The sequence below is a fragment of the Schistocerca americana genome, chromosome 8 (genome assembly GCF_021461395.2).
Source record: "Schistocerca americana isolate TAMUIC-IGC-003095 chromosome 8, iqSchAmer2.1, whole genome shotgun sequence".
Lineage (NCBI taxonomy): Eukaryota > Metazoa > Arthropoda > Insecta > Orthoptera > Acrididae > Schistocerca > Schistocerca americana.
In genome coordinates, this window is record NC_060126.1 from 238414598 (window position 1) to 238438964 (window position 24367).

A 24367-nucleotide genomic window follows, 5' to 3' on the forward strand; every position below is an offset into this window, starting at 1 on the left:
CAAGCAGCCTTTTCTGAAACTGAGTGGATAAGAGGAACAGGATCTCAAACGTTTATCAGCTGCTTGTGCAACATTCTGATTAATTAGTTTCCTTTTATTATGTTCCTTAATATGTTCACGTCGACATACCTTATGCACCTCAACCAGTCCAGCGTTCTGTAGAAGATTATGAGCCCCATCCTTCCTTTTCTTGCTGACACGTATCAGAGTTTTCCAAGCCCTTCGTCACTACTGATGTCTCTGCTTCCGAATCAGATTGACCACAAATAAAACAGGTAGTAGGATATAGCACTATTGTTTTCTCAGTCCAGACAAAAGAAAAGAGACTAAGAAGAAGCACTTCGTAACACCACAAACTGATGAATACTGCCACAAAAACAGAACACTCTGGCACTACTTTGACAGATCGCAACATTAACTCAACTGAACTGGACACAGGATAAGAAGAAACCGGCAGCGACAATAGTGGTAGGGGAGCACTGAGTGAATGGGAAGGGGAACTTGACGTTTTGGTTGTTGGCACGTACCCTGATTTCAACAATACTGATCGAAAAAGAAATATCATCAAGTAGAATATATAGGCCACGAAATATATCCATATACGTAATTACGCTTTTCATTTAAATACTTTGCTAACCAAACAAAAAAAAAACTGCAAACTTTTACGTTAACAGAATACTATTCCAATGCTTATACCTCAAATACCATCCGTATAAGTGAAAAGATGCACAAGATCTTTTTCGTGTACAATTTTGCGAGGAATATATTTACTAATAAGAGCTCTGTAAGGGAGACGCCGTCCCCCTTCCCCCCCCCCCCCCCCCCCTATGAAGTGGAACTTTCCTGTTTCTTATTACTATATCCCATATGAGTATTTTCCCGAAGTTTCAAAACTTTATAAATTTTTCCCCATTTGCTTGTATTCTTACTAATTTGTCTGGGATATTATTATTTATTTCTAGAAGCCGATGTAAAATGCTTTACTGTGCTGTCTTTCGCAAGTAGGTACTCAAGACCAGTAACCTTCGCAGATTTATATTGACGGTTGTTGAGCAAAATGGTGGAGGTTTGTAGAAAGGAGCGAGGACACTATCATATCTCTTATATTCTGAAATATATGTAACATCAGCAGTGGCAGTTCAAGGCTCACAAAATGTTCCTCTCTGATTTTTTGTTTCTGTTAATATGTTCTTTTACAAATTTCAGGTGATGGATCATCGGAGGAAAACGGGAGAGGTCCGAGGTGATGTAGTGGACGCGGTGCTACGCATCTTAGATGACCAGGAGGCTGAAACCGGCAAAGCACCTGCAATGGATGAAGCCTGGGAACAATCGACAGAGCAGCAAGATGAGGGTAAATTCGATGATGGCCAATATCTGGTTATCTAATTTATTCATCTACGTTCCCATAATATTCTGGATTCCCCCCCCCCCCCTGAGTAGCTGAATTTACATTCACCAAACACAATACACACTTTCATCAGTATGGAGCGTATATGCTAAATGGGTATGTCAAAAAAGGTCTGGTATCTGCTATTCCAGAAAGATGGGCATTGAAAGTTTTGTTAAAGATGTGTTATCTCACTTTAATAAACCAGGGCTGTGTTCCTTTGACCTATTCATGAAACACCTGTGTTGTTCGTTCACTATGTCACTCCCCAGCAAAAAATATTTCGCAGTGTTCGCAGTGTCGTCGTCTGTTTTGATAGGTGGACGCTATGGCAACTTTAGAAGTGTTAAAATGTCCCTGATGGATTTGTTACTCAAGCGACATCCATGACTAGTCAAAGTTCGAAGTCACTGAGAACACGTGACCAACCCATTTTGCTGTTACTGCTCTTTTGCGGACAACACAACACTCGCACCCTCCTTTTATACTGGCGGGCCCGCCTCTCACGACATCTAGTGGCCAATTCCGCATTTCACAGGATGTTTGGATACTTTTAATCAGATAGTGCTGTTCAGTAGACTCAGTTTCTTGACAATGCCATCTGTTTCTTACAATTAACCACTTTTGTCATCGATGTTGTTTCTCACAAAATGTATACGCACACTCAGCGCTTTTTACGTCTACTTTCGAAATACATGCTAGAAGAGTGGACAGAATTTCCTTTTCCTTCTAGGAGTGGCAACTCAACTACGGTTTCGTAATGAAAAATAAACTTCCTGGCCGGAAAGGTGAGGATCTGGTTTCTTGCCCTGGTCCGGCACACAGTTTTAGTCTCCCGGGAAGTTTCAATCCAACACAAACTCGCTGCAAATTGAAATGTGCCCTTCCAGAAAGATTTGTTTATAAGCCATGTCTACAAGTTATTTTTCTGTGAGACAGGTGATGTTTTGATAAAAACCAATACTTTCTGTACTGACATTTTTAGTAGGTTTTGGTATTGGCTGGTAGCACGAAGAAAAAAGTTATTGTGATTCAAAGGTCCAACGCTAGTGAAAGCTTGTAGAGCTCAGAGCTTTCTAGATTTTTCGTTTGTAATCAGAATAGCAGCGAACGTCGAAATAAGAGCGGCGATCAGTAACTAATGCAGCACATTATTTTTCTGGAAGCAGGTTGGTTTTATTCAGGATTCCATTACATATTATTCCCAAATCTTCTGGCTGCAAAATCTCAGTTCAGTGCGAAGACCTTAAGACACATTACTGGGAGGGCCTCTATTACCACATGGTACCAACTGCGTATTGTATTGTATGTTAACCGTGGACCTAGAAACGACGGAGAGGCTCCGTCCCAGCCGCTGCCGCAGTGGTCCGCAACCTCACGACGACTACCGCAGTCCATTTCAACCCTTCGCCTCCCCACACCTAACCCAGGGTTATTGTACGGTTCGGTCCCCGGTGGACCCCCCAGGGAACGTCTCACACCAGACGAGTGTAACCTCTATGTTTGCGTGGTAGAGTAATGGTGGTGTATGCGTACGCGGAGAACTTGTTTGCGCAGCAATCGCCGACATAGTGTAACAGAGGCGGAATAAGGGCAACCAGCCCACATTCGCCGAGGCAGATGGAAAACCGCCTAAAAACCATCCACACATCCACAGACTGTCCGGTTCACCGGACCTCGACACTAATCCACCGGGCGGATTCGTGCCGGTGTGGTACCAACTTACTTGTCAACGTCGGAGCCAACGTTTTGCTTCGTCAATAAACTCTCCTTCCTCCACATACTACTTCTCTTGGACTGCTTCCTTCATTGGGCCAAATAGATGGAAGTCAGAAGGTGGAGGATCCGGGGTGTATGGTGGATAAGGAGGAACCGCCTATTGAAGTTTTGTGAGCTTCTCTCGGGTGCACAGACTCATGTGTGGCATTGAATTGTCATGGAGAAGTTCGTTTGCATTTTTGTGGTGACGAATAGGCTGAAATCCTTTCTTCAAATTCCTGAGAGAGCACAATAGACTTCAGAGGTGATCGTTGCACCATGGGGAGGACATCAAATAGAATAACCCCATCACAGTTCCAGAAGACCATAGACATGACTTTACCGGCTGAGGACGGGGCTTTGAATTTTTTCCTCAGATGACGGCCGGTGTGGCGCCATTACATAGACTGACGTTTTGTTTTCGATCCGAAGTGACGAGCCCATGTTTCATTGCCTGTGACGGTGTTAGACAAAAGAATGTCACGATCAGCCTCGTAATGCGCAAGGAAATTCCCAACAGATTGTCCTTCGTTGCCTTTTATGGTCCACTATTAGGCTGCGAGGAACCCAGCGGTCACACTCACCTCTGAATACCCCAGCTGATGGACGAGTGTCTCAACACTACCAACAGGGATGTCCAGCTGAGCAGCGAGCTGTTTGATAGTGATCCGTTGAACATCTCGAATGAGTGTGTCCAGACGTTCCAACATTGCAGGAGTCGCAGCTGCGAGAGCCCAGCCAGTACGCGGGAGATCGGACAGGTGATCTAGTTGGCATGACGACAGACGACTCCCCCAACGACTCAGAGTGGTTTTGTTCACTCCGTAGACACTGTGCAGCGCCGTCTAAATTTTGAGGCTTCGCGACAAATGGCTTTTCGTGTACTTTCTACTTGCCGGCATCCGTCACATTCGTGACTTTTCTGAAACTGAAATCTCTTTGTGGCGGGGAAGGTGCGAATTCAATTTGGGTAAGTTTTTTTTTTTTTGTCAAGGCTCTCGGGGGAAGTGAGGGTAGCTGCCTTCCCGTGCTCCTCGTTGCTTAGTGCAATGTGTCCAACTAGTAGCAGTTACTGCCTGAAAAGTGTCTATTTTTGGAAATAGTTAAACTCTAATCTTCCTTCCTTATTTTTGTGAGTAATTTTGGTTGTTTGAAGTTTCGTCGTGTGTTCGCTTTACTTTTGCGACAAATATTTTTCATGTTGACTATCAAGAAAGTGTTGGAAACTATCTGCTGAGCTCAATTGAACTAATGTCGAAGAAACCGTGATCTATTGTTATAATTAATAAATATCATTTGTATTACATCTTTTTATTACCGACTATCGGTTTCAATATGCGCTGCAGATCATCTTCAGAACTAGTTCGAACAGGAAAAAGAGGTAACAACCAAAAAAATTAAAAAGTGTGATATTACAAACACTACTAACAGAGATTACACGATAAATAACAAAATATGAGACCATAACATACCTGGCGTTGCAAAGTGCCGTTTGTCAACTACCGTAAAATACAAAGGTTGTGGGTGGAACGAAAAAAAATTTTGTTTTGCTGCCTGACATGTGCCTATGTCATAGGCTAGTACATGAAAAACAAGGTCAAAGAGAGTTCTCCATCGCAAAATAAAATAAGGTAAATAATGAAATCAAGAATTAAAAGACGTGAAAGTTAACACATTTCGCTAGATATGCGTTATAAACTAAAAGATAAAACGCAGATGTAAAAAGTTGCCTCACGGTATAGTGTGAATCGTACATTTTCGTTCTTGTTTTGTATATTTCAAAGAGAGTACAAAATTAACACCCCCCCGTGAACCATGGACCTTGCCGTTGGTGGGGAGGCTTGCGTGCCTCAGCGATACACAGGGCCGTACAGTAGGTGCAACCACAACGGAGGGGTATCTGTTGAGAGGCCAGACAAACGCGTGGTTCCTGAAGAGGGGTAGCAGCCTTTTCAGTGGTTGCAGGGGCAACAGTCTGGATGATTGACTGATCTGGCCTTGTAACATTAACCAAAACGGCCTTGCTGTGCTGGTACTGCGAACGGCTGAAAGCAAGGGGAAACTACAGCCGTAATTTTTCCCGAGGGTATGCAGCTTTACTGTATGGTTAAATGATGATGGCGTCCTCTTGGGTAAAATATTCCGGAGGTAAAAATAGTCCCCCATTCGGATCTCCAGGCGGAGACTAACAAGAGGACGTTGTTATCAGTAGAAAGAAAACTGGCGTTCTACGGATGAGCGTGGAATGTCAGATCCCTTAATCGAGCAGGTAGGTTAGAAAATTTAAAAAGGGAAATGGATAGGTTAAAGTTAGATATAGTGGGCATTAGTGAAGTTCGGTGGCAGGAGGAACAAGACTTTTGGTCAGGTGAATACACGGTTATAAATACAAAATCAAATAGAGGTAATGCAGGAGTAGGTTTAATAATGAATAAAAAAATAGGCGTGCGGGTAAGCTACTACAAACAGCATAGTGAACGCATTATTGCGGCCAAGATAGACACGAAGCCCACGCCTACTACAGTAATACAAGTTTATAGGCCAACTAGATCTGCAGATGATGAAGAAATTGATGAAATGTATGATGAGATAAAAGAAATTATTCAGATAGTGAAAGGAGACGAAAATTTAATAGTCGTGGGTGACTGGAATTCGAGTGTAGGAAAAGGGAGAGAAGGAAACATAGTAGGTGAATATGGATTGGGGCTAAGAAATGAAAGAGGAAGCCGTCTGGTAGAATTTTGCACAGAGCATAACTTAATCATAGCTAACACTTGGTTCAAGAATCATAAAAGAAGATTGTATACATGGAAGAATCCCGGAGATACTAAAAGGTATCGGATGGATTATATAATGGTAAGACAGAGATTTAGGAACCAGGTTTTAAATTGTAAGACATTTCCAGGGGCAGATGTGGACTCTGACCACAATCTATTGGTTATGAACAACAGATTAAAATGGAAGAAACTGCAAAAAGGTGGGAATTTAAGGAGATGGGACCTGGATAAACTGACTAAGCCAGAGGTTGTACAGAGTTTCAAAGAGAGCATAAGGGAACAATTGACAGCAGTGGGGGAAAGAAGTACAGTAGAAGAAGAATGGGTAGCTCTGAGGGATGAAGTAGTGAAGGCAGCAGAAGATCAAGTAGGTAAAAAGACGAGGGCTAGTAGAAATCCTTGGGTAACAGAAGAAATATTGAATTTAATTGATGAAAGGAGAAAATATAAAAATGCAGTAAATGAAGCAGGCAAAAAGGAATACAAACGTCTCAAAAATGAGATCGACAGGAAGTGCAAAATGGCTAAGCAGGGATGGCTAGAGGACAAATGTAAGGATGTAGAGGCCTGTCTCACTAGGGATAAGATAGATACTGCCTACAGGAAAATTTGGGGAGAAGAGAACCACTTGTATGAATATCAAGAGCTCAGATGGAAACCCAGTTCTAAGCAAAGAAGGGAAATCAGAAAGGTGGAAGGAATATATAGAGAGTCTATACAAGGGCGATGTACTCGAGGACAATATTATGGGAAGGGAAGAGGATGTAGATGAAGATGAAATGGGAGATATGATACTGTGTGAAGAATTTGACAGAGCACTGAAAGACCTAAGTCGAAACAAGGCCCCGGGAGTAGACAACATTACATTAGAACTACTGACGGCCTTGGGAGAGCCAGTCCTGACAAAACTCTACCATCTGGTGAGCAAGATGTATGAGACAGGCGAAGTACCCTCAGACTTCAAGAAGAATATAATAATTCCAATCCCAAAGAAAGCAGGTGTTGACAGATATGAAAATTACCGAACTATCAGTTTAATAAGTCACAGCTGCAAAATACTAACACGAATTCTTTACAGACGAATGGAAAAACTGGTAGATGCCGACCTCGGGGAAGATCAGTTTGGATTCCGTAGAAATGTTGGAACACGTGAGGCAATACTAACCTTACGACTTATCTTAGAAGAAAGATTAAGAAAAGGCAAACCTACGTTTCTAGCATTTGTAGTCTTAGAGAAAGCTTTTGACAATGTTGAGTGGAATACTCTCTTCCAAATTGTAAAGATGGCAGGGGTAAAATACAGGGAGCGAAAGGCTATTTACAATTTGTACAGAAACCAGATGGCAGTTATAAGACTCGAGGGACATGAAAGGGAAGCAGTGATTGGGAAGAGTGTGAGACAGGGTTGTAGCCTGTCCCCAATGTTATTCAATTGAGCAAGCAGTAAAGGAAACAAAAGAAAAATTCGAAGTAGGTATTAAAATCCATGGAGAAGAAACGAAATCTTTGAGATTCGCCGATGACATTGTAATTCTGTCAGGGACAGCAAAGGACTTGGAAGAGCAGTTGAACGGAATGGACAGTGTCTTGAAAGGAGGATATAAGATGAACATTAACAAAAGCAAAACGAGAATAATGGAATGCAGTCGAATTAAGTCGGGAGATGCTGAGGGAATTAGATTAGGAAATGAGACACTTAAAGTAGTAAAGGAGTTTTGCTATTTGGGGAGCAAAATAACTGATCATGATCGAAGTAGAGAAGATATAAAATGTAGACTGGCAATTGCAAGGAAAGCGTTTCTGAAGAAGAAAAATTTGTTAACATCGAGTGTAGCTTTAAGTGTCAGGAAGTCGTTTCAGAAAGTATTTGTATGGAGTGTAGCCATGTGTGGAAGTGAAACATGGACGATAAATAGTTTGGACAGGAAGAGAAAAGAAGCTTTCGAAATGTGGTGCTACAGAAGAATGCTGAAGATTAGATGGGTAGATCACATAACTAATGAGGAGGTATTGAATAGGATTGGGGAGAAGAGGAGTTTGTGGCACAACTTAACGAGAATAAGGGACCGGTTGGTAGGACATGTTCTGAGGCATCAAGGGATCACAAATTTAGCATTGGAGGGCAGTGTGGGGGGGTAAAAATCATAGAGGGAGACCAAGAGATGAATACACTAAGCAGATTCAGAAGGATGTAGGTTGCAGTAGGTACTGGGAGATGAAGAAACTTGCACAGGATAGGGTAGCATCGAGAGCTGCATCAAACCAGTCTCAGGACTGAAGACCACAACAACAAACACAAAATTAACAAACTTATCCAATCTGTATAGGTAAACTGACTGTGGAGAGGGGATGAAAGAAAGGAAGAGGGAGAGGATCACTTCTGTCAGCTGCATCAGGACATGAATCAACATAGTTTCAGTCTTCCATCTGTTAAAAAACAACTTCATTGTAATGAAGGAGAATAAAAATATACTGAGGACCTTTAGTGGAAGTTAAAACACTGGCCAGGGAAAGAGGGAACATAGCTATAAAATTAACTACAGCTTTGGGCAATACTACAGTTATTTTTGTAACTATATGGCCTCCTTTCCTTACCTGTTTTTTAATTTCCAGAAAGTTCCTCAGTATATTTTTATTCCCATTCATCAAAATGAATGACAGTTCTTAAAGGTCAGCAGACAGAAGACTCAAACTATGCGATAAGCTACGTTTGTGATATTTTCACAGTCTTTCAAATGTACAAACAAGAACGTAAATGTAAGATTCACACTATACTCTGTGGTTGTTTTTTAAATATGTATTTTATCTTTGTCATATATCGTTTATACTGAAATGTATTGCATTATCGTGTACTTAATTCCTAATTTAGGGTTTTTTTCGTATTGACTTAATAGGATCACGAAACAGTCTCAGTTACTCTCCTTTCTTTGTAGTTGTTTCCTATTATACCAATATTCTCATTTTGTACTATGTTGTCTTTCCTTTCTTCTCTTCTTTTTGCTCCCGGTTTCTTATTTCTTCTACACTGCAAGCCTTATAAATTTAGTGTTTCAGTCTTTAAAATGTTTCTTCCTGTTATTATCGATTCTTTGATGTTCTTTCTTCCCAGTTTTTCTTTATTTCTGCAATCCATGCTATTGTAGATTCCTTCTTCCAGAAAAACGCGAATATTTGTTTCGTTAACCGGTTCTCATTCATTCGGTAGAGTTGTCCAAAAGAGATTAATCTTCATTTAGACATTACTTCTGATATTTTTTCTACTTTTATAGATATCATTATGCGTCATTTTAAAACCACCTGCAGTTTGTATTGAACCCGTCATTTTTCTAATAATTCGTCTTTAAAGTATCCTTATTCTGTCCAGCTTATAGGTCGTTGCACAGGCTCACCCATACCACTGCGGCATACTACACTCCTGGAAATTGAAATAAGAACACCGTGAATTCATTGTCCCAGGAAGGGGAAACTTTGTTGACACATTCCTGGGGTCAGATACATCACATGATCACACTGACAGAACCACAGGCACATAGACACAGGCAACAGAGCATGCACAATGTCGGCACTAGTACAGTGTATATACACCTTTCCCAGCAATGCAGGCTGCTATTCTCCCATGGAGACGATCGTAGAGATGCTGAATGTAGTCCTGTGGAACGGCTTGCCATGCCATTTCCACCTGGCGCCTCAGTTGGACCAGCGTTCGTGCTGGACGTGCAGACCGCGTGAGACGACGCTTCATCCAGTCCCAAACATGCTCAATGGGGGACAGATCCGGAGATCTTGCTGGCCAGGGTAGTTGACTTACACCTTCTAGAGCACGTTGGGTGGCACGGGATACATGCGGACGTGCATTGTCCTGTTGGAACAGCAAGTTCCCTTGCCGGTCTAGGAATGGTAGAACGATGGGTTCGATGACGATTTGGATGTACCGTGCACTATTCAGTGTCCCCTCGACGATCACCAGTGGTGTACGGCCAGTGTAGGAGATCGCTCCCCACACCATGATGCCGGGTGTTGGCCCTGTGTGCCTCGGTCGTATGCAGTCCTGATTGTGGCGCTCACCTGCACGGCGCCAAACACGCATACGACCATCATTGGCACCAAGGCAGAAGCGACTCTCATCGCTGAAGACGACACGTCTCCATTCGTCCCTCCATTCACGCCTGTCGCGACACCACTGGAGGCGGGCTGCACGATGTTGGGGCGTGAGCGGAAGACGGCCTAACGGTGTGCGGGACCGTAGCCCAGCTTCATGGAGACGGTTGCGAATGGTCCTCGCCGATACCCCAGGAGCAACAGTGTCCCTAATTTGCTGGGAAGTGGCGGTGCGGTCCCCTACGGCACTGCGTAGGATCCTACGGTCCTGGCGTGCATCCGTGCGTCGCTGCGGTCCGGTCCCAGGTCGACGGGCACCTGCACCTTCCGCCGACCACTGGCGACAACATCGATGTACTGACGAGACCTCACGCCCCACGTGTTGAGCAATTCGGCGGTACGTCCACCCGGCCTCCCGCATGCCCACTATACGCCCTCGCTCAAAGTCCGTGAACTGCACATACGGTTCACGTCCACGCTGTCGCGGCATGCTACCAGTGTTAAAGACTGCGATGGAGCTCCGTATGCCACGGCAAACTGGCTGACACTGACGGCGGCGGTGCACAAATGCTGCGCAGCTAGCGCCATTCGACGGCCAACACCGCGGTTCCTGGGTGTGTCCGCTGTGCCGTGCGTGTGATCATTGCTTGTACAGCCCTCTCGCAGTGTCCGGAGCAAGTATGGTGGGTCTGACACACCGGTGTCAATGTGTTCTTTTTTCCATTTCCAGGAGTGTATTTTAGCATCGTTTTTCTAAATATGTGTTTTTTGTTGTAAATATTGTTTGTCAAACTGTATGTATGCTCTTTGTAATTCATACGTCTATTGCAAATTTTTCTGGTCCATTCGACTGAATAGTTTTTTCAAGGTATTTAAATTTACCTACTCTCTCTATGTTACCTATTTATGTTCCTATGAATTGTGGTTTGCTGGTTAGCATTCTGTGGGATATTATTGGTTTTAAGTTAAACATCTGTTCGATACAGGATCTTCCCTTTCGAAAATTGCCCTGATATTCTTGATTTCGTTATTTATTTAGTTGTATGATGAAGAAATCTCTTTCACGCTATTTTAATACACTAGCCTATGCCATACGTACAGGTCACGTGACCATACGAATTTTGTTTATCCCACTCACAACTTTTGTATTTGCAGTTTGTTGACAAACTACACTTTACAGCGCCAGATACGTGTGGGTCTCATAATATCTTGTTATTAATTGAGCAGCCCCTGGTAGTAGTATTTGTAATATCACACTTCTGTAATTTCTATTGTTGCCTCGCTTTCCTATTGCATCTAGACCTGAAGATCATCGGCAGCGCTAATTAAAAACGGTAGTTGGTAAAAGAAGTGATCCGGACAGTGTAGATGTATTACTGCAAGACAGATTACGTCACCAAAACATACTTTTTCATCATTCTCTCTTTCCTTTTTAGTTATGGATGTCATAAAAGCAGTTTCAAATATAATGATCTTCTTGGAGGGGGGATTCGACACGACATCTTCGGTATTGACGTTTGCGCTGTATGAGCTGGCCTTCCATCAAGATGTCCAAGAAAAACTGCGCCAGGAGATCCAGATGGTGACGGCGAAGCACGGAGGACAGCTCACCTATGCTGCAGTGATGGAAATGACTTTCCTCGACAACACCATGAGCGGTGAGTAATATAATGTCTTGACTGCTGTAACTTTCCAAAAAGAAACGTTGAAATACATGTCACTGGAAGGTGTGTGGGATTCAAAGGCATGTCCGTCCATTGACCCAAAACATTGATGGCGCTGAAAATTATAGGCAGTGTCGACCATCGGATCCGTTATTTTCGTGTAAAAGTCTATCATTTATAACACATGGTCTGACAAAAGAAAAGCAAAGCCTCAGAATACACTGTTGGATGCCAATTTAACTTCGTACATGCACACGTCATTAGAGAGTTTGTAAATGATTTCTATGACAGGTAGGTTGGTCATCGGAATGCATTAGCGTGGTTCGTGTTTAGTTTCGTTACCAGGCCTCTTAGGATAGGGGGCAAGAATGGCGTCAGACGTTGAGCGATTGCTGTGAAGAACATGGATATACCACGTACTCGTGTCTGACAGCAAACAACTGACAGAGTTTGAAAGTTGCCTTATTATGGCTTTTTTTTTTTTTTTTTGGACTGGCTGGTCGAATCGTGCAATATTCAGCACTCCGTCTTCAGGCCACAAGTAGCCCATCGGGACCATCCTACTGCCGCGTCATCCTCAGCTGAGGATGCGGATAGGAGGGGTGTGTGGTCAGCACACCGCACTCCTGGTAGTTGTGATGGTTTTCTTTGACCGGAGCCGCTACTATTCGGTCGAGTAGCTCCTCAGTTGGCACCACGAGCCTGAGTGCACCACGAAAAATGGCAACAGCACATGGCGGCCCAGATGGTCATCCATCCAAGTGCCGACCACGCCCGACAGCGCTTAACTTCGGTGATCTGATGTGCAATGCGCAGACTTTTGGGCAATCCAGATGTGAACAGTGGCCCGATGTAGGATTGCTTGGCAACGACAGAGTAGGCATACTCATTGTCAAGGTTACATTCGACCAAGTTTGATCACCAGAAGGAATGATCGCCGTAGTGGGCACCGACCACATTTTAATACCTTCAAATAGGCGTTTGACATCCAAGAATAAGTAATGGACTTCTGCATCACTCTGTGTCATCCCACCTCATTCGTCAGATACTTGCAGCAATCAGACTAGGGACTTACTGTCCATGTGTAGGTTGCTGTTAACATCACAACACAGAATGCTGCACCTGGAGTGGTGTCATAACCAGAACGCATGTACTGGTGCAGAATGTCATCACATTGTGTTCAGAGATTAATCGCAGCTCTGCATGACCTCGAATGTCCGTCGTCGACAAACACTGTGGAGAGGTCCAACTCTTCCAGTGTTCTGCAGAAGCACAGCGGTGTCAATCCTGGAGTCATGGTGTGGAGAGCACTCAGTTATTGCTTCAGGTCATGGGTAGTAGTGAATGAGAATTCTGACTGCACAGCAGTACCTCACAGACATTCTACATCCCATGTATTACATCTGTGTGACAGAATCATGATGCCATTTTTCACCAGCGTAATGCTCGCCAACGAATGGCACTACAAGATGCCACAGAGTTAATTGCGGTACATGCTTCCATCCCAGACACTTCATACTGTGGTCGATATAATGTCTAAAGGATCGGTAGAGACTTGGTTGGTGATACTTGCGTCTGATTCAGTCTAGAGTCTTCACAAAACTCAGCTGACCAGATTTCGGAGCGTCGTGAAAATTCTTCAGGATCGCTGGTTGCAGATTAGCTGGGATGACGAGCATTCATTTCCGTTCCATCGGATCATAGTTCCTCTTATGTAATGTTCCGTTTACTAGTCGGAATCCTCCTTTAGTTGGTTCCTCATTGCTTAAGGTTCTCGGACTTTCAGCAATGCTGGATCTTCCCTCTCTTCAGCAGCAATGTCATTTATACTGTGATGAGTGAGATTTCTGCTGCAATGCCGCTGTATTCTGCTGAAGAGTTCCTTGAAAGGCAGTCAGCATCCTTTTCTTTACACCCGTTTTCGTACACCATTTTTATTCATTACTCTTGAAGCCTCACTGCTCATCTCATTAGTCGACATAACAGATCCTTCAGGCTAGACATGGAGAATGGTGACTGCCACATCAGTGAATGTTTTGCCAAACGAATTCGACCAGAAGTTGTTGATGGCTCAAACATCATTAAGGCACTCTTCGTCGGTTGTAGAATAGTTCATAGAACAGACTTTGAGAGTGCTCTGGAAACATAATCTATTACCTTAAGAGCACTTGAATTTGTATTAAACTGCCCCTATCCCTGTCGGTATGAAGTTCGGTCTCAGCTAGAGATATTAAGGACCCCCTAAGGTCAAGAAAAGACATTTCTTGCACCTTGTTCCAGAAAAATATGGCGTCTTTCTGCAGTAGTTCCTGCACAGGAAGGACTTTGGTACAAAAGTCCTTCATGAATCATCAGTAGTACGAGCACATTCTAAGAAAACTTCTCATCTCGTGAATGTGCCGAAGAGTCGTAAAGTCTGACTACTATTTTCTTTGGATTGGGACGAACTACATCGTCATTTACTGGGTACTCCAAGACTTTTATTTGTTGGACGATAAAGTGACATATTTCCGAATTGGACACATTAAAATATGATTGTCATGCGGCTTAGATGTTATTCAGCAAACGGCAGTGTCATCCAGACAGAAAAAATGTCGTCTGATTAAGGTGTCGAAATACATTGCCCATCACACCTTTAGAGGTGGCTGGAGCACCACACAGTTCAAATGGTATACCTTTGAACCCACATACAACCTGTCAGGAGTTATGAAGGTAGTAGTTTTCCACTCAGCCTCATCAGCCTCAAGATGTTGTCTTGCAGCATCTTTCCCACTTTTCCCGGATTTCCCTCGTTCAGCCAGTGACACTCTGTATGGACGTTGGTTAATTGGTGTAGAACTCCCAGTATTGACACAGTGTCTGACCACGCGTTGCTTGCTGTGTTTTCACTACATTCCGGACGGAAAGGATCCGAAAAGTGACGCAAAATGGATATTACTCAGCATCGTTGTTCCTTGGTCCTTTGGCAGTTCTGTAGCAGCTTTCTCCCCTGCGTTGTCTGTGGTGGTAGCGAAGCATGATTATTCATAGACGACACTAAGCGTACTTCCTGGACTGATTCGGCTCGCCGTAGGCCAATGTCTAGAGATGAGTTTCTACGTTCACGAAAATATTAACATTATCCTCCTCCTCCTCAATAATAACATAATAATAATCTAATAATAATAATAAATGATGGTAATATTATACGATAATATGATGATAATGATATGATAATAATAGTTATACGATAATATAATAATTCTTGAGGGTATTTTTGTTCTGCCATTGCAACTACAAAAATACGTGATTTTGTTTTTCACCAGACGCGTTTCGCTTGATTGAGGTAAAGCATCATCGGTGATCCGTAATTATGTTATTTATATTTTGATTTGCTTTAAGATTAAAAATAGTTTGTTAAAAATAAGTTGATTTGTACTTACGATGATTTTCGCTTAATTCCTCGCATTTCCTGACGTAAGAGAGAAATCAAGCGAAAATCACCGTAAGTACAAATCAATATTCTTAACGAACTGTTTTCGATCTTAAAGCAAATTAGAATTAAGTAACTTGGTTACAGACAACTGATGATGCTTTACCTCAGTAAAGCGAAACGTGTCTCGTGAAAAAATTACGCATTTTTGTAGTTGCAACGGCAGAACAAAAATACACCTCAAGAACTGTAAAGCAACTACGTACTATATGGGCACACAAATGAAGAATTTAATAATATTAGTTCTATTACTATGCTGAGACACAACTTTGTAATCAGTCAAAACATGACAACTTCAGAAGGCGTTTAAAATGCGACCTATTGTATAGAGAAAATAGGTCTAATGGAACAGTAAAACAGTTAAATAAGCGTGGCTGTTGCGGCGGTTAGTGGTACAAAGGTCTCATTGACCACCTATATTATTTATGATCGTCACTAGAAAGTACAGGGTGAAAAGTATTTAAACCGACAAATTCTGGGAGGTTGTAGGGGACATCAAAACAAATATTTTTCACTAATGTCATTTTTTCCTGTGAGGAGTATTTAAACCAGTAGAGGAAGATTTCTCTGGCGGCAAATTAATTAAACCAACAAACACTTTTCCATTTTTTATGACCAAGAGACAACACATTAATACAACCCAATTCCAATTACAGTAGATTATCAAAAATGCCTCCATTGACACATAAACACACCGTCGGATCATGTTCTGTCTGACACGGGCAAAAATCCCAGGATTTTCCTGAATTGTTCCTGCTGCTGCTACTATCCGGGCAACCAGATCCTCTTCTGATGCAACAGGGGTTGTGTAAACAAGGTTGCGCATCCCTCCCCACACAGAAAAGTCCAGAGGTGACATATCTGGGGAAAGAGCAAGCCATGGTACAGGTTTTATCTGTGTAACTATCGCACTCGGAACTACAGTGTTGATTTTAGGTAACAATTAGTCCTTCTCATTGTTCTGTTTCAAGGTAACGTAATCTAGTTGCAAAACTGCTGATTATTGGTTGAAGATCATTTTTAATTTCTTCCCTAAGTGATTTCCTATTCTCATCTTGTGTTTCTTTAAGCATCTGATGAATTGGTCGCCGGCCGCTGTAACCGAGCGGTTCTGGGCGCTTCAGTCCGAAACCACGCGGCTGCTACGGTCGCAGGTTCGAATCCTGCCTCGGGCATGGATGTGTGTGATGACCTTAGATTAGTTAGGTTTACGTAGTTCTGAGACTAGGGGACTGATGACCTCAGATGTCAATTTTGAACGAATTGATCCTAGAACATTTGTCGGATTCGCGCAGTGTGGTTCTGTGTAACTGTTCAATGAAGGTGATGTGCGTTGTGTTCGTTCAAAGGACGCTGACGCAAAACCTGATTCTCATGTGTCTATTACCAGTTGTACGACTTCCCGCAGACAGTCTCAACGTCAGAATTCACATGTTCATTACCCATCGTTTGTTCTGTTTCATTATTATTCGCTGAACTGGTTGATAATTGTGGATCCGCGCAATGTCTTGCAGTCTTATGTAAACTGCTGGGGTTCACTAATCGCTCAAGGTGGTGTATCTCATACTGTACCGAATCATTTTGCAACACCATCTATTGTCTAGAGCTACGACGAACTTTCATATTGATTTCTGCTGTACCACTCATGATGAAACACTATTTCTTGAAGAAACAGAACTGCTACAATGATCAAACAAGCAGAACTGTACTATTGCGCATGCAAATGCCCAACAATGAAAGAAATCCACACAGAAACTGCACTACTATGCTAAATGCTTACGCAACGAAGTAATCGATAATCGTCACACGACACCAAATTTCACATATTGAACACATAACTTTAAATGAATTGGCTGAAAAAAGGACATCAGTAAAATTAGTGGTATTTTTGGTTTCAAGAAATAACGAACTTTTTGGCAGAAAGGTCGACATATGTTCGCCTCCCCACTAAATTTTGTTTCTATACCGAATTTAGCATAACCTTACCTTGCTCTCTACAAAAGTCTACTTATTATCAGAAACTGTCCCCACAAACTCTTACCCAACATCAACTCGTATGCTAATCTTTGACTAAACAGAACCTAATATGAACTGAAGTGCAACTGATCTGAATCCATCTTGTATTTATGTTAAATGCGCAACTGAAGTACAACAATTATCTGATCCTAATCAAAATTTCCACTTACCTCGCGTCTTGACAACATTGTTTCACGAAAGCACAACAGCAATCAGCAAGCAGGCAGCGGCAAAGCTAGGTCTCTGTTTCGAAATACATGCACAGACTGTTACATGTGGTAATGCATAGTGCCAAACAGTGGGATGGGGCGAGTAACTATTTCTATGAAATGATATTACAAGACAAGATTTTAAAATGAAGTATGTTTTCAAAAAGACAGAGTAAAATTTCGCGTGAATTTCACACAAAACATAGGTCTGACTAATACTATGCTTAAAGCGAACAACGATTTGACAAGGGTACAATGTTAACAGAGAACTTCTATAAAAATCAAACAGCTTAATCAATTAAAATGTTAATGCACGACTCAGCGATGAGGGGCTGATTGCCCTCTCAGCTCTGAGCAAGTTAACTAGCTGAGAATAATCATTCCTAGATGCGCAATGATGCAATCTTACCTCAAACTCATCGTCTTCGAAACATAACATTATTCAAATTTTATATTCTCTTCACTTTCTAATTTGTTCTTCTTACTCATCCTTGCTGTCCTTTACAATAAATCTTCCTTCATCTAACAGATACAATCATAAATCAACACAGTACTATTATGTCCATCACCTACCATACTTCAACTAAGAAAGATGCAAAGACTGCCACGACAAGACCAAAGACTGTTTAAAAGTAACGTAACATGTTCTCTCTTTGATACGCACATAGGTGACATACAAAAACCATATGACATGACCACCTTACAACATATGTATGTACTAGCTTAGCGCCCGCTGCTCGCTCGCGAAGACTATATGGCCTGCAGAGATATTTCTGTTTTTTAATCAAATTTTTACGTTGTTCACAAATTGCAACGCCTTATAAGCTTTTCACGATAATTAAGGCCATATAAGCATGGTCGTTTCCGAATGTACTTCTGACCAAAACGCTATTCTGGTAGCTAGAGTCCGAAGTTTTCGTTAATTGTGTATTTTGCGTTCTTGTGGAGATATTTCCATAGCAACTTTCAACCCCAAACGATAATTTCTTTATATCTAACCGAGGAGTGAAATAATTTTCATCCTCTTTTGCACTCCATTAGGGGCTGAATTTCCAAAACAACGAAACATGTATAACTTTTTTTAAATTTCTGACCGGAAAGTCAAATACCAATTGTCATAGATGTAACCTTAAAGATACTTTAGTAGTTATTTAGCAATTATTTATTTTCAAACAAACTTTCACACACTATTTTACCCCCTTTGCGGTTGAATTTCCAAAAATGCTGAAACGTATTTTTTTAATTTTCTGGCAGAGAAACCAAATAACAGATTTCGTAGTTGTAGCTACAAAATTCCTTTAAAAGAGACATTCTTATAAAAAGCCTTTCATCCACTATTTCACCCCTTTAGTAGTGGAATTTTGAAAATCCCATCTTACAGTATAAAATCCACACTCTCATCAAACTTCCAGTTTCTACCCTCAGCAGTTTGAGTTGCGCGATGATGAGACAGTGAATCAGAGTAACCCTGTATAGTCTCCATAGGGGTTGAATTTCCAACAACAATGAAACACGTATTTTTTTAATTTCTGATTGAGAAGTCAAATTAACATTTCCATAGATGTAGCTTTAAAATGCTATTTTAATAAAATGTTTTCATAAAAAACCTCATCCCCTATATAAGTCCTTAGGGGAGTAATTTAAAAAAAACTCTGAAACACGTGTTTTTTGTTTGTAACTGAGAAGTCAAATACCGATGTTCATAGACATAGCTTAAAAATACTTTAGTAGTTCTTTAATAATGATATTTTAAAAAATGTTTCATCCACTATTTCACCCTCACAGGATTAAATTTCCAAAAATACTGAAACACGTGTTTCTTTATTTCTGATCGAGAAACCAAATACCAATTTTCGTAGGTGTAGCTTCAAAATTCCTTTAATAGCTACATTTTTCAAAAAAAGGCTTCATCCCTATTTCACCTCCTTGGGGTTGGAATTTCGAAAAATCCATTCTGAAACGACACCTACAATAAGATCCACACTTTCTCCAAATTTAAAGTTCCTGTCCTTAACGATTTGGACTGAGCGATGTTCAGTCAGTCTATCGGTACTATATATATGTATGTGTATATATGTGTACATAATGTATCATCTTGTCTGGGGCCTTTGTCCCAATGCAATGCGGGGTCAGCCATGTTACAATAGATTTTGGCGATATTAGTGTATTTTTCTTAATCCATGTGAAGGGTCCACGGGAAAAAGGGGTTAAGTGAAACAAATAAAATTTTAGATTATTACAGTTTCAGAAAGCTTTCAACAAGCTGCTTTTATCAGTTTTTGTTTCGTGGAAAGCAGGGGGATAGTCTCAAAGTTACAGCGGTTTAAAAATATAGCGTCCACGGGAAAAAGGAGGTAAGTCATTGTGAAACAAGGAAAAAGGGGGTTAGTCAGTTGGCAGCACTGATCGCAACTGTTGTTTATGTTCCATTGTCTATGATTATCAGCTGTTGCACGGGAGTGCAAATGCGACCTCCCACTCCTTTATCCGCCATGATGAATCTCGAGCTGTGACGTCACCTGGCAGCTACTGCAGTTTGTTTACAACGGTGTTGCTCAGTGCTTCTATCGAAGGCGTGCATGTGAGTTCGTGTTACACGTTAGTTTGTGTGTAATTCTTGTCCTGCCGAGTGTTCAGTTGGAAAGGAATTGTTCCGTGAGTCTTGTAGCTTCGTTCTTGGAATTACGTGTACAAATACGTCGTATTGTGCAGTTGCTGAATGTAGCAATAGTGGACGTAAGACTGAAGGCGTTAGTTTATTATCATCGCTTTCCAAAAAATGTTGAACTACAGTGTAAGTGGATTGCTCGTTGTAAACGAGAGGACAAAATTAATGTTAATAATGCAAGAGTTTATTCTGAACATTTTTTGAAAGCGATTACAAGCGAAACTTGCAGAATGAATTGTCAGGTCTACCTACACGGAAACTGCTACAGGATAATGCTATTCCGTCTCTAAAAATACCAAACTGGCACGGAAATGTATTCGAAGTTCCAGGTCCCAGCACCGCGAATGTTACCGGTAGTGTTCTAACAGAGAGAGAACGTCGCTGTGACACTAGAACAGTAAAAAAAAAGAGCTCTCTCAACATTGAAAACTTTATCTCCCAAGAAAAGTAAGCTGGACAAATCCAGCAACACAGACGATTTTACTGATACGCTAATTTCACTTAAAGACCAGGAAATTCAAGCACTGAAGGAAGAATTGGTTAGTTTGAAGATTAAAAATGTTCGACTAGAACAAAGAATTAAGTGTCTCACACTAAGAAGCACAAGTGTGTATGCTCGGATGTGAGAAGTACACTTTCTCTGTGTTTCACACCAAGACAAATTCGTTGTCTGTTAAAGAAGAGGAAGCAAGTAAAGTGGTGCTCAGAGGACATTGCAAATGCTCTCACATTGAGAGCTTTGTCTCCTAAGCATATGCCTACCTGAGGAGGAAGAGTTATCCTTTTCCCTGCAGGTCAACACTTCAGACATAAACGAAACAGTTCAAGTGCCAACCAGGTATTTTGAAACCAGTTTTGGAGTTAATTAAATGTAGGTCAGAAATGTTCACATCATTAGAGGCAATTGGTGTCCTAAGCTTCGACGAGATGAGCATTGACGGTCGTGTGACTTACGATTCGTCCGACGATGTAGTAGTCGGACCACACAACAATGTCCAAGTCGTCATGGTTCGCAGCTTGTTTTCAAAATGGAAGCAGCCAGTGTATTATGACTTTGATGTTGCAAAGTCTAGTGATTTGTTGCAGAATGTCATAAAAGAAGTTGAAACAGCAGGAATCCGTATCGTAGCTGTTAAGTGTGACATGGGACCAAAAAATATGAATGTGTGGAAGCAACTTGGTGTGTCTACATCCAAGACATTCTTTTCAAACCCTGTTGATCATAGCAGAAAAGTCTGGGTTATTTTTGATGTTCCACATTTGCTTAAGTTATTAAGAAATCATTTTCTTGATGACGGAATCACTTTGCCTGATGGTACTGTGATTACAAAAATGGTTATAGAAGATCTTCTTCGACTTCAGAAAGGCGATCTTTCGATCAATCACCACATATCGGAGGTTCATCTTAACGTTAGTGGACGTGATCGTCAGAATGTCCGAAGGGCCGCACAGATATTTTCACATCGCACTGCCCAAGCTGTAAGATATGTTCTGCATAAAGACCGCGAAGGAAGCTTCATTGAGCTCGTGAACGATGTTTTCGATGTGCTGAATTCGAGATACCCTCAAGATGAGAAAGCTCCCCTTAGAAGTGGTTACGGGTGTAATATCAGAAGTCAGGAAAACTCTCTAAAAAGATTTCTTGAAATGTGTTCTAATATGCGAGTAGGAAAAAGAAAGTCTTCTCCCGTTTCAGAAGGGATTCATTATATTAATAAATTCACTTTTTGGACTTTACAATGATACGAAAAATTCCGGAGCTACTTATATATTGACAGCCATACTTAATCAAGACTGTCTGGAAAATTTCTTTTCCAGAATCCGTGGCCTTGGTGTCTTCTACAACAATCCCACTCCTTTCGAGGTGAAAAACAGAATACGTTTATTGATACTGACTGGAAGTGCAAGTGAAATACCTTTGTCTTCTGGTGCTTCGACTTCAGAGGACAGAAATGAGAATTCTGGTTCTGAAAACTACCCGACACCAGCTGATGAAACTGAGGAAGATTTTGCACGTTTTCTCTCGAGCGATTTATGTATAAGAGTAACTGATAAATCATTTGACGTCGCTACAGATGAAAACTTGCTCTTAGATTTCGAGCTCAGTGATTCAGTGTGTACCAGTGAAGACGTGAATGATGATGCTTTAAAATATCTAGCAGGATATATAGCATTCAAGTGCAAAAACGTTGACAGTTCTTTGGGAAATACAGCAGGGCAGTGTGTTGTTGACACAGAATTAAGTCTGAAGCAAGACTGGATTACTATTATTGCAAAAGGGGCGTCATTTCTCCCTCTACTGACTGGTTTGCTAAAATACGTGAGTTAGAAATTATATTTGCTGCTTTTCGTGGATAAAATATTTCTCATTGTAATAGAGTGATGGCAACCTTAGCAGATCATATAAGTGCGAAATTTCCCGAACTTAATAGCAAAATAGTTCAGTTATATGTCAGAAAAAGAACTTTTATACGGATTAGACATTTAAACAAAAGAGCCAATATTGATGCAATGAAACGGAATTCGGCTAGGAAGATTCGGATCTGGTCAGCGTCGCCTTCAGCATCTTCGACATAGCTTCCGCATCAGCTTTGTAAGGTAAGTTCGAAGATAACTATCTTTTTATTTACAAAAAAAAAAAAAAATTTTACCGTAGTCAGATGCCTAAAACGCGAGCATGAATGCGGATGCGAACATCTGCCACTAGTTTTGCGTGGCGATATATCATCATTGCTACTAATATTTAACGCATTTCTTTCGGAAACCTTGTATATAATATTAACATGAAGTGTGTTCAGCCCTGTGAGCGCGAAACTTTTAAGTTGTATGAGAAAAGAAGAGACGTGGAAACAGTTATTTTGCAATCTCTCATATTCTGCAAAAGGAGACTGCTGCCGTCTGGCTGCCGGGTGACATAACAAGTCGCTGACCAATGAGAGCCCACTAAGCTAGTCTGGCATACCTTTTTTATTCAGTGTTCCTTGAGCTGTTGAGTATGTGCTGTTCGAGACGTTAAGTTGGTGCTTTGTGTGATGTGTGAATTATTCAGTTTGTTTTACGTTTTAACTGAACTGTGGAAGTGAACATGGAAAATGAAGATGACGAAAGTATCACCTTCAGCCAACTGTCACATTCAACGAAGAAAAAGGAAGAGAACAGGTCGACTTTCCGACGTGAGAAAAAAACTTTTATCATCCACCCATGAATTAGAGCCAGATTGTAAATGTTCCAGACTGAGATGGTTTCAGAGTACCACTGATTCAGAACGTGGGTATATTCTATCTAATTATAACAAAATGACTGTGGATGAGCATAATGCTTACTCGGCAGGCCTAATTAATGTAAACAGTAAATCGCAAAGGAGACCTAGGCACCCAGAAAACGAAGCTAAATTTCGTGACAACAGTTATTCATATCGTGTAAGTGCGAAGAGGGAGAATTATGTCACTGAAGTAATTTTTGTTTTAAAGCCTTTACATCTTTTCATGGAATATCTGTGAAAAACATTAGAAGTAATACAACGTTGTCTGAAAAAACGTGTGAGTCCTAAGCATGGTCGAGGCTAACACTCTAATCGGAAACATCGTGTGACATCGGAGGCACTTGACGCAGTTCACCAACACATTAGTTCATTTAAATGTGTACGAAGCCATTACCGCTTGAAAACCTCTAAGAAAGTGTATCTTCCACCAGATCTAAACATCAGTAAGATGTATAAGTTATTTAAGAAATCAAGCCCTACTCAATCAGTCTTGTTTGAAAAATTAGGCTTGTTTTCAATACAGAATTTAACGTCGGTTTCGGGTATCCTAGAATGGACACTTGCAGTTACTGTGATAGGCATGCTGCCGAAATTCGAGCTGTTGAACATGCTTTGAAATCGAACCCGAAATAGCTCAGAAAGAGCGAGTTCAGAAAAAAAATCAGTCAACTGTCAACAGTGAAAAACTTCACTTTTAAAAATCTGACATGAATTATATTTGTTAAAGAAGTTCTAAAGCAAACAGCAAGGCATCAAAAGATTGTGAACGTATTACTATGGATTTCCAGAATGACTTACCTATCCCTAACATCACACAACTAACGACGGGTGCTACAAGAGACAATTAAGGTTGTTCATGTTTAATATTCATATAGTGTCAACCGATGAATCATATTTCTTCGTGTATGATGAAACAGTAGCCTACAAAGGGTCTAACGAGGTCTCTTCCTTTTTGTTTTATTCTGTGACAATTCTTGATCCCTCTGTTAGAAAATTAGATGTATTTTCAGACTCTCGCGGGGGGCAGAACAAGAATTGGATTATTTTCCGCCT

The 24367-nt window shown here is 41.2% G+C and overlaps 1 protein-coding gene across 1 annotated transcript in view; it reads left to right on the forward strand.

The window, feature by feature from the left end:
• Positions 1-24367, forward strand: part of LOC124545711 (cytochrome P450 6j1-like) — a 97471-nt gene that overhangs the window by 44552 nt on the left and 28552 nt on the right. The window contains exons 3-4 of the mRNA XM_047124655.1: positions 1207-1354; positions 11460-11681. Of these exons, the coding sequence (XP_046980611.1) occupies positions 1207-1354; positions 11460-11681 (370 nt within the window). The remainder of the gene's footprint in view (positions 1-1206; positions 1355-11459; positions 11682-24367) is intronic.